The following is a 12,059-nucleotide window of genomic DNA, read 5'->3' as shown; positions in this document are numbered from 1 at the left end:
GAATTATTCTTAAATATGTTAAGATAACAGTTGTTATAATAAATAAATAATTTTAGTTTTAATTATAATTTTAAATTTATTGGTAATACTATAGATATACTTAATATAAATATAAAAGCTATTGAACTTATGAAATGAAAGCTTATATCGGTCATTCAAAAAGTTTAGAGTTATGTTAAAAATAAAAACATTAAAATATTTCTGACAATAAAATATATAGTAAATTTAGTCATTAAGTAATTTTTTTTATTAAAAGTTATCGACTATAAAATATAGTCAGAGATATTTCATATTTGTATAAAGTAAGATACCATAATTATTTAATACTTTAATAAAAAAAATGATAAAATCCTCCAGAATATAAGTAGAAATGTTAAACTTATAATATATATATAGTTAATATTGATTATTTAAATATTTAATTGAAATGCTTGTAAAAAATCTGCAAAATTTATCATAATTTATTTATTAATTTTTTAAATAAAGTTGTTTGCTATTTTATATAGTAGTTGTAAAGTATCTTATTGCTTACAATATATTTACATCAAGATATTATGATTTATAAGATAAAAAATATTTTTTATTAATTCACTTAACTTGTATCTTAATGAGTATATCGATTTTATTGAAAATTTATTATTTATAAAATTAACATTTATTTTTATCACAAATTTGTAAACAATTTTTTGCTATAAATAATATTTTTTTAACTTTTATCCATTTTTAAAAATAAAGTTAAAATCATGGAATATTTAAACATTTACTAAATTTATGAGAAAATTAAATTAATAACTAGAGTGACCAACTTAATTGTTGATATTGTAAAGTTAAAGATTGGTTTTACTTTGTAGTACATTGTCATTGTTAAAATGTTGCATTTAGTTTAGACTAAGCTCTAAACTTTTTGAATGACGTGTATGTGAATCAATAATAGGTTTTTTGTGATAACAGTGGTAACTGTGATAACTATGATAACTATGATAACTATGATAACTATGATAACTGTGCGCATGAGATGATGTGGTCATATGTGATGTTGAGTTGGCTCTTACTCTTGTGTCTCTTCTTCGCCGATCAATGTCTTTGACAGCAAATCCTTTAGAGTGAATGCGACCGCAGTATTGCCTCAATTGTCACAAATCAGTGTATTTATTATATATAACTCTATAGTCATTGCAATGCATTTCATTGACACTCAAAAACTGTATTCAAATGACACTATTTGGTGATTATTAACTCAAAAAATATTAGAATTACATACATATATGTCAAGCATTTGTATAAATTTATTTCAAATTCAATATACAATTAATTTAATTTTTGTATATTGTTTTGATGCATATGCCTATAGTTAGCATCATTTTCATTGCATTTGAATATTTAAGTTTAAATAATTAATTATATTTTGTTGATTAAATCTTGATATTTAAAAACAGTTTACTCAATATATATTAATTAAATTTGATTTTCATCACTTGGAAAACAATTTTGATGGTAAGGATATTTATATTGATTTTTTGCAAAATTGCAATAAGATTTTTAATTTAAATTAAATTTTTATAAATACATTTATAACAAAACAATAATTGCAAATTTGCAACATTTTATATAATTGCAAAATCTATTAAAATAAACATTATATGAAAAATATGTTTAATAAAAATATATAATATTATGTTTTGATTGATTTTGAGATTACTTACACATATTATTTACAGATAAATTTATTGATTATTATATAACACTTTATTATTGAATGTTTATATAATACTATCTATAATTAATTATGAATACAAATAATATTTACAGAATTAAACTATTAGATGAGCAAAATTAATTATATTTACTTAATTATAAATTATTATATACAAAATATTTGTATTTTATAAATAATATAGAATTTCTCAATAATATTTTTAAATAGTGAATATTAATACATTATACTCTATTTTTAAGTTTTAGTTCATAAATAAAATTGTTTATTACACAAATATATATATGTAAAAATAATAATTATATAACTGCATTTAAATTATAAATATACTGTATATACAAATACTGATACAATAAAATTATTTTAGATTTGATTGCAAATACAGTATTATTGCAGTTTTCAAGTGTTTTCATAATCAATATTTGATTAAATGTGATAATAATCAACAATTCTAATAAAATATTTGTATTATTATATATTTCAGATTTAATATTTGATAAGAAATAATTTAAAGGGAAAATCTTTTTTATTGCATTCAAAAACAAAATATTAGTTTATTTTATTCAATAAACTGTATATTGAAATTTTCAATACATTGTAGTCTATTATTAAAAGAGTTATCAGACTAGCGGCCCATTTGGCACAGTTAGCCAAAAATATATTTATAAAATTTTGCTTTTCTAAGGAAATAGCTTTAAAAGATTTTAATATATTTTGGTTTATATACAAAAAAAAAAAAATAGTTATCAATGCTATAAAAGCACAAAACTTGTAGTATTGATAATTTATTTTGCATTCAAATTTTTAATCAAAAGTCATAATTCATAACTATCTAAATCTATAATATATTTATAAATAAAATCATTTTTACAGTAATAACTTTTTGCTTATTTTACAAACTATTTGTGTTTTTTATTAAAAATTTAAATAGATTGTAAATATAATAATATATTTTTTAATAACAATGTTTACTGTTTACAAAAATATAGTTCACTAATATTTAAATATAATATTAGGAACGAATTAAATTTGTTTTGAATTTTATGAAATGAATACTTTTTTATTAACTAATTTAGACAATTTCCGTTATAACAAACATTTGGCAAATGCATAACATTTAAGCAAATATGCATATTTTTATTATAATATTAGTAAATACATTTATACGTGTATTTAATTTAAACTGTATTATTTTATGTTACAGTATTATTTAATTGTATATAACTATTAGTAACCATTTTATAACTTACAGTATTTTATTTTAAACTAATATTTTATAAACTATTATGTAAGATATTTACTATATAACTGTAATAAATGATGCAATAAATCATATAAATAATAACAATTATTAAAATTTAGATATGAACTTTATTTTTATCAATTAATTATCAAAAAAGTGTCTAATTATAATTTTTGTTAATTATATTTATAAAAGGCTTTAGCAATGTTTTTGATTCTAGGGATGTATTGGAGTTGAATAAAATAACAAAAGTTTAGAAAAAGTTTTGTAGATATTGAGTGGAGTATCGGTTTCTATTGTATGATAAAAATCTAAAAAATCTTGAGGTATAGGGTGGGGGCCAACAATTTTTATTGCATTTTTAAACGACAATTTTTGCAAAAATTTAAGTAAATTTAAACAATACTTAATAACTGTTTTACTCCTACTCTCTTTCACAACCCTGATTGTATTGTAAGAGCAATTTTTCAAAATTTTCTCAAAATTTACTATAATTATTATCAAAATAATTATTTATCTCTTCAAGTTTTTATTACAGTATTAACATTAATTTTTATGTAATAATTTAATTCAAATAATTTAAAAATTAAATAAAAATTATTTTGTGAAATTTTAATTTTTGTAAATATGCAAATATTTTGAAAATCATTTATCTTTATTTTGTTTTGAAACAATTGGGATAAAATCGAAAGATCTTGTTTTAAGAGGGGGTAAAATGTATTCCCCCTATTCTCTTGCTTAACTCTGAGTTATTAAATAAATACAATTTATTATTTATTTAATAACATTAAATATTAAGAATAGTATTTTATATTAAACTTATATTATGTGTATAATATTTGTTAGTCAATCTAATTTTCATATTTATTTCATTTTTATTGATGTATTGCTTTAATTATATTGTAGTTTACAAAAGCAAATTTACATCATTTATTAAAATCATATTTAAATTGAAATTTCCTATTAATATATCAAATATTATATAAAATTTTCGTTATAATGTTATTAGAGTTGTAAATACAATATAGGATGTAATTTGTCAATTATGTTTAATAGTATACAAGTTTTAATAATTTTATGCTTATTAAATGTGATGTAATTTTATTATACTGTACTACGAAATATTCTTTTTAATTATTAAATCAAATATAATATTATATACAATTTTGGTTTATATAATATAATAATTTAAATTATAATATGCTTATAAATTACAACTTGTAACCAATTTGTCACATATTGCTTATGTCTGTTTTTTGTATACTAATTTGACAAAAATATTGTATTTAAAGCATTCAAAGTTTTTAGTAAATTTTATAATAATATAAGCAATTTAATAATCACTTTTTAAATTAGTAAAAATATTTATCATAATATTATTTTATAGTGTGAATATTTAGGAAAAAAATCTTGAAATTTTCGATTATTTTTTAAGAAAACTTCTATTACTTAACACTAGTAATGTTAAAATTTAAATACTGTATATAAAATTCCTATTACTTAACACTTTGGATACATTTATTATCTTTGCTAATATTATTAAAACCTATTATGCAATAGAAGCAGGTGTTTATTTATTTATAACTTTATATATATATAACTTATATATACATTTAAATAGATTAGTTATTCTATTACTATAAAAACAACAAATATTGTAAAATATAAATTTCATAATTAATTATTAAAATTTTTAGTTTTACAGATATTTCATAATCCAGTGCTTACAGACCGGTGTTATTACTAATTTATTGAATATAACTAATAAAAGTTGTTATTAACTGAATTGTATGCGATATTAAAGTTAATAATTGCAAACAATTATATCTCCAAAGTGTTTAAAAATAATACATTAGACTTAGACTTATACTAAGTATTAGAATTGTTGACAATTGGTAATTGACAAACATTTCATCAACCAATCAAAATAGAGATCAAATTTTCATTGTTATTAGTATAATGTACAGAGAGAGAGACATATGTAGAAATAGTTTAGACAATTAATACACACAACGCTATAGCATTAATTGTATTAAAAAATCAAATTTATTAATTATTATAAGATTTTATATAAAACTACCTCTTTATATGACTACACTATATATACATTAATCATAAATGCAATACTAATCACAAATGAAACTTCAGAATATATACACTTGAATTGTCCAAAATGTTAAAAATGTTAATTAAATGCTATTAATTATAGCCTATTGTTAAATTACCATTAGTTGATTATTAAATTTGTTAAATAAAATAGATAAAATAAATTTGATTAATACTTGATTATACTTAGTCAATTATTAAAGCGATACATTAAAATAAAGTTTAAAATACAGTTAATAAAGTACAGTAATTACAAATTAATATAATTAATAGATATTTTACTCACATACTAATAAAATGTTAATTATTTATTAACTAATAACTTATATTTTTTAATAATGGAATTTATAATTTACATATAATTGAATTTACAGTATTCCAGAATTTATAGAATTTAATTTATGGATCCTAATTGAGATCTTGAAAATTATGGACATTGTTTAGTTAATATAATACAGTATATCATATGAGAGATAAATCAAATGTATATTTTTCAGTAATTTATGTCGAAAATAGTTTAAACTTTCTCTTTATATATATATATAGTATTATTAAAGTTATATGATTAAATAGTATAATCATTATAATATATCCAAATTGCCAAGTTTCTAAGTAATAATTTTATTTTGTATGAATAACTAAAAAATCTAATTATAATTTTTAAAAATTTAAAGCGTTTTCTGTGTAACAAATTATTTATTATATAATGTCAGATATAATTGAATAAATTAAATGAAATGTAAGTCAAATAATATTAAGTTGAAGTGATCGATACACCAATACTTAAGTAATACGTTTAAGTATATGTGACTTAAAGCCATTGTTGATCTTAAATGTATTAAATTATTGCTAACAATATTACTTCATATTATTTAGTCTAAGCCTTAACACAATTATTTTGCACAATAGTCTGTAGTTTGTGAATACAATTTATGCTCTTTAATAATGTATATAATATTGTACAGTATATAAGTTATACAGTAATATATATTATATAAAGTCCTCGTTTGTGAACATTTTTAGGATAATAACCAACGCTTAACTTATTTTTGTTAACGTTTTTTATATATCTTTCTGAAATAAATTATATCTCAAACATCTGTTAATTTGGTAAATTAGCTATTATTATATAATTAAATCAATTATAGTGAATCAATATTATTGATATTTCCTAAAAACAAAATACTTTATTCATATAATAGCTTAATATTATATAATATGAATTAGATTCATAAAAATTAATATATTGTACTATAACTGCATTTTTTAGTAGTTGTCTTTACTATGATATAAATTCTGTATCTATTTCTTGGATTATTTTTTTATTATAAAACAATAGATTTAGAAATCAATCAATATTTAAGACCACAGTTTGCAGTGTATTGTTTATACTCTATATTCTATAGTATTAGTGCTATAAATACTGCTAAATTAAATACAGTGTTTTTAGTTAAAATTCAAAGACAAACCGCAACTGATATATAAACAATTGAAACCACACACACATACAAACAGTTTTTATAAAAAATACTTAACTAAATACATATATATATATACACTAAAAGCTAGAATATTCTTATTGAAAAATTTGTAAATTATTAAAAATAAAAAAAATATATTAATTATTTATATTTTAATCTTATTTAATGTAAATGCACAATTGTTATATAAATATAATATTCTCAAGTTTTAGTAAAAATGAATATATTTAAATTGTCTTATCAAACGTGAACTTGATTCAATTATTACATAAATTTTAAATATTTTTCATTATATTATATTTTATTATATATTTATTTTAGTTATCTTTAGTATACAGTATAGACATTGCAATTTTGTATAAATGCTTACTTATGTTGATTTTATTAGAAATCAATAGATCCAATGCTAAAGAAACTATTTTATATAAAAGTAAAGATTAATTATTAAAAGCATTCGAGACTATAGTCTATAATATAGAAAATCCAATTTACAGTAATATATTGTATATACTGTACTATATATTGATGACATTAAACATGTATAGCATCTGTTTGTTCTCATGTCATTAAATTCTTAGTTTATTAAATAATTTTCAATACATATAATGTTATATTTGTTATAAGTTAAAAGTTATTTTTTTATTGTTATAGAAATTTAAATTAAATTTGATATCTTTTAAATGCTGATAAAATTTTTATTGATTTTATCAATTAACACTAATTTACTATTTTTTATGCAGAAATTGATTGTTTTACAAAAAATAAATAAATAAATGAAGTACTTCTTCAATGGATCCCTTTAGGAGACATATTAATTGATAAATATTTAATGTTTTCCGATACTTTTTATTAATTAAAAGTGACTTTTTTTGCAACAAATTATACAAAAGAGTATTTTAAGTCAATTGCATTGTTATTCAGGAAATGATATTACAATTAATTGATTTAAACAAAAGCCACATAAAGAAGAGGCAATCGGTACAATACAGGTCTTCATGTTTACCATTAATGAATGTCATTTTATTACTGATTTTTGTTGAGTTGGTCCACACCAAGAGTTTCTCATTTAAGACAAGTACCGGTTATTATGCTAATGGAGACGATGACAATCTCTTAGTTAAGACTAATAAAGGTGTTGTCAGAGGTATGACAATTGACACGTTCACCGGCAAGAAAGTGGATGCCTTTCTGGGCATTCCCTATGCAAAGCCCCCGATCGGAAAAAATCGATTCAAACACCCGAAACCTATAGACTCGTGGAATGAGATTTATAATGCAACTCAAAGACCAAATTCTTGTTTTCAGTTAAATGACACCACTTTTGGTGAAGACTTTGCCGGAACAACCATTTGGAATGCAAACACCAAATTGAGCGAAGACTGTCTGTATTTGTCTGTATGGGTTCCCCGACCGCGGCCTAAAAACGCAGCTGTTATGGTATGGATATACGGCGGATGTTTCTTTAGTGGTTCCGTTTCATTGGATATATATGATGGAAGAGTTTTAGCTGCAGAACAACAGATCATAGTTGTGTCCATCAACTATAGAGTTGCAAATCTTGGGTTCTTATTCTTTGACAATTCTAGGTCTGAAGCTCCGGGAAATGCAGGAATATTTGACCAAATTATGGCACTTCAATGGGTTAAAGATAATATACAACATTTTGGAGGAAATCCCGATAATATTACTCTGTTTGGTGAGAGTGCCGGTGCCACTAGTATTTCACTTCATTTAATATCTCCATTGAGTCGACATTTATTCAATCAGGCTATTCTTCAAAGTGGAGCCCCAACTGTTCCCTGGGGTCTTCTCAGTCACAAAGAGATGTCATTAAGAGGTTTAAGACTTGCTGAAGCAGTTGGATGTCCTCACGATCCCAAAAATATTGATGCAGTAATTGATTGTTTAAGAAATACTGATCCCTGGGAACTGGTCAGCAATCAACCCGGAGGCTTAGGAGTTGTCGAATTTCCATTTGTTCCCGTAATTGATGGTACATTTCTTGACGAATTACCAGAAGTATCTTTGGCTAACAAAGATTTTAAAAAAACAAAACTTTTGTTGGGAAGTAATACAGAAGAGGGAACTTATTTTATAATCTATTATTTAACTGATTTGTTCAAATTGGTTGAAGATGTATATCTTACACGAGAAGACTTTATAACATCAGTAAAAGAATTGAATCCATACGTGAATAAAGTGGGTCAGGAGGCCATCATTTTTGAATACACTGATTGGCTCAATCCGGATGATCCCATCAAGAATAGAGATGCCATCGACAAAATGGTTGGTGACTATCACTTCACGTGTCATGTCAATGAATTAGCCAATCGCTATTCCGCCGCCGGTAATGATGTTTATATGTATTATTATACACACCGTTCATCTCAAAATCCATGGCCTAAATGGATGGGAACAATACATGGAGAAGAAATCAGTTTTGTCTTTGGAGAGCCACTCAATCCAAGACTAGACTTTACACCGGAGGAGAAGCGGCTCAGTCAACGAATAATGACCTATTGGGCCAACTTTGCTAAAACAGGGTAAATAAACTATAATATATTTGTCATTTTAAACATATTTGTCAAATTGTTTAGCAATCCAAGCACATCAATTGATGGTCAGTGGTCTCAAACATACTGGCCTTTACATACGGCATATGGTAAAGAATATTTGACATTATCATTGAACAGTACAGAGATAGGTCGGGGCCCGCGAACAAAGCAGTGTGCCTTTTGGCTCAAATATTTGCCTCAACTCATGAAAGACACCCGTAATTAATAAACTTTTAATTTATTTTACTAAATAATTACTAGTTTTAGTTTTACTTTTATTTATAGCAACCGAAACAGCAAATCCTTGTCCCACTAATTCACATTCAAGTAGTTCTATAACTCAAAGAAGCCTTCAATTATTGATTTCAACGAATATAGTAGTCGTTGCTATCATTTGTCAATTGATATGATTTTTTTGAAGAGACTTTCAACTGATTTCAATTTATTAGTGCCTCTTATGTAGTGAAATCCGATAAAAACATTCATAAAGTCTGGTGTAAGCAATTGTAATCAATATTTGGTATGTCATCCACCAAATGGTTGTTTTTAATAAATATAATGAAATCCGAATTTAATTTATAAAGATTCAGTTGAAATCTTTATTAACATTAATAATATTATAGTTAATTTGTAATAAAATAAAAATTGTTATATTTTTACGTAATTCTCCACTAAATTTCAAGAGTTACATTTAACCAACCATTGGTTATTTTATGCTTTCTAAAGGTATCTACTATTATAATTAATTTTATTTTATATTGTATTTAAATATTGATATTTTTATTTGTTAGCAAAGTCATCCATAGATGCAAATCTTTAACTACAGTATAGTTAAGATAAATATATTTTGATATAATTTAATCGATTGCATCAAAAATGTGATTTAAAGGCACCGTAGGTATTAAATATTCAAATATCTCAAATTTTAATATAAATATCCAAATAACAGTGATACATTTCTTATTTTAATAGTTATGTTTAAATATTTTAATTTTATCAAAGCTTATATAGCTATTGAGCATTTATAAATTATAATTAAACTCATTCATTAAAAGTGTCAACAATAATAAAAATAATATAAAGTATTATTATTGAAAATACTTTAAATAGATGATTGAGATTAAATACTCAGAAACTATGTAAACTTGTTTTCTGTGCTATTATGTTACTAATCTTATTTAAACGTTAAGTTATTAATGTAAGTAAAGTTAGTTTAAATAGGTATTTTTTTAATTAATTTTAGTCAAATTTTTAATCAACAATATTAACATTCCTTTTAAAAATAATTTTATTATTTTTTATTCTAAAATTCAATAATTATTTGAACACAATAATTAAATGTTGTCCCAGATTTATATTATTTGCCAAAAAATAATCATAAATTATCTGTAATATAACAAACTATCATGATAAAACTATTTTTGTGAAGTTGTTTATTTGACGTATTTGTGAATGAATTTATTATATTTATAAATAGTAATTAAAAATTACAAAAAAGCAGAATTTTATGACAAAATAAAATTTTTAAACTTAATATTATATTAAAATTAAACGACATTTAAAATTTATCAACTATAATTTTAAATAAATAATCTATTATTATTTGTAAATCTATGTAAAAATATTAATTTAAAATACAGTACAAGTATTACAATAATATAAAATAGGCAAATGATAGGTCTATTTTATCGTTAAATTTGTTATAAAGTATTGTATTATCTATGGTTATGAGCTATGGTTGGCTGGCTTTTTGATTTTATGAAGAATTTGCTAAATATTGTGTCAAATTAATAGACATCTCAAGACAAACAATTATATTTAAATGTCGACTCTCTCGACAAACTTAATTAAAAAATACTCTCAATTTTCAATAATGTAATAACAAACAAAAAATCATTTAAAAATCAATCTATACTTTTGGTTGTGTTATCAAAGAAATTTGATTGCCTTTAAGCTAAATAACGTTAATATTGCCAAACATTTTCATTTTTATTGTAAGAAATTTGTTATCAAAGCAATTGTACTACTATTACATAATAACTAACAAAGTTATTGTCTTAAATGTCTATAAGCTAACAGACCTTAATTTAAATGGTTTTGTTAGTTTGTAATTTATGGTTAAATAATAAAAGGATTAATAATAATAAAATAACATTTAAGTAAAACTTTGATAGTTATTAGTGCTAATATAACGAATAATTTGGTACTACATTTAATGTTTGTAGTTATAAGCACTTCAATTGTTAAACACACATATATTTACTTAAAATTGCAATTTTTATTAATTGATAAATTCATGAAATTTTAAGCACTGTTAATGTGAATATAATTACTGTATAGTTATTAATAGATACAGTGTTAATGTTTATAAATTTGCTAAATTTATGTATTACTCATAATATATTTTATTTAATTAAACACTAATTTAATTAACATTTGTAAAACATTTATGATTTTTAAGTTTTTTCTAATAATTTATATTAAAATTAGAATAAATTAGATTATAAATAAAATATACTATAAAATATGATAAAAATGTTTATGTTATGATATATCAATTTGTTTAAATAAAATTATATATATAGTTGCCGATTGGGCCCTTATATAACTTAGTTTTATTTAATTAAATATATAAAATATTTTATATTTGCATATAAATTAGCACTTAAATCATAGAAATTTTATTAACAATAAGTTTAGCATAAAATATATGTAGTAATCAAATGTATTGAGTCATTAACATCTCGACAATTTGATATTTAATTAGAAATAATTATAATTCGTATTCTAATTAACATTTAAATTAACATTTTATTTGTATTAATGACACCTAAATAATGTTTATAATATTAATTTAACATCAATTCATTAATTTTTCAGTAATTAATATTATAATAGTTCTAATTAATAATTGAAATGTAAAGTTAAATAAAATGTAATTAAATAATGATTACTAATAA

The 12,059-nt window shown here is 21.7% G+C and overlaps 1 protein-coding gene across 1 annotated transcript; it reads left to right on the top strand.

The window, feature by feature from the left end:
• Window positions 1-7,449: 7,449 nt before the first annotated feature.
• On the top strand, window positions 7,450-9,509 carry LOC128965916 (acetylcholinesterase-like). The gene is made up of 3 exons (XM_054312693.1): window positions 7,450-9,087; window positions 9,142-9,317; window positions 9,385-9,509. Exons 1-3 carry the CDS (start codon window positions 7,469-7,471, stop codon window positions 9,507-9,509), a joined length of 1,920 nt encoding a protein of 639 aa, XP_054168668.1. The 5' UTR covers window positions 7,450-7,468.
• The last annotated feature ends 2,550 nt before the right edge of the window (window positions 9,510-12,059 follow it).

The sequence above is a fragment of the Oppia nitens genome, unplaced genomic scaffold (genome assembly GCF_028296485.1).
Source record: "Oppia nitens isolate AA-2021 unplaced genomic scaffold, nextdenovo-longstitch-racon4-pilon3 scaffold18_pilon_pilon_pilon, whole genome shotgun sequence".
Classification (NCBI taxonomy): domain Eukaryota; kingdom Metazoa; phylum Arthropoda; class Arachnida; order Sarcoptiformes; family Oppiidae; genus Oppia; species Oppia nitens.
The sequence above is the reverse complement of the archived record's forward strand: the minus strand, read 5'-3'. Positions and strand labels throughout refer to the sequence as shown.

Excerpts from the sequence above, each read along its gene's own strand:
- LOC128965916 (XM_054312693.1), top strand. The coding sequence starts at position 7,469 with ATGATATTACAATTAATTGATTTAAACAAAAGCCACATAAAGAAGAGG. Across the intron at positions 9,088-9,141 it reads GCCAACTTTGCTAAAACAGG|CAATCCAAGCACATCAATTG; the intron begins GTAAATAAACTA and ends CAAATTGTTTAG. Across the intron at positions 9,318-9,384 it reads TCAACTCATGAAAGACACCC|CAACCGAAACAGCAAATCCT; the intron begins GTAATTAATAAA and ends TTTTATTTATAG.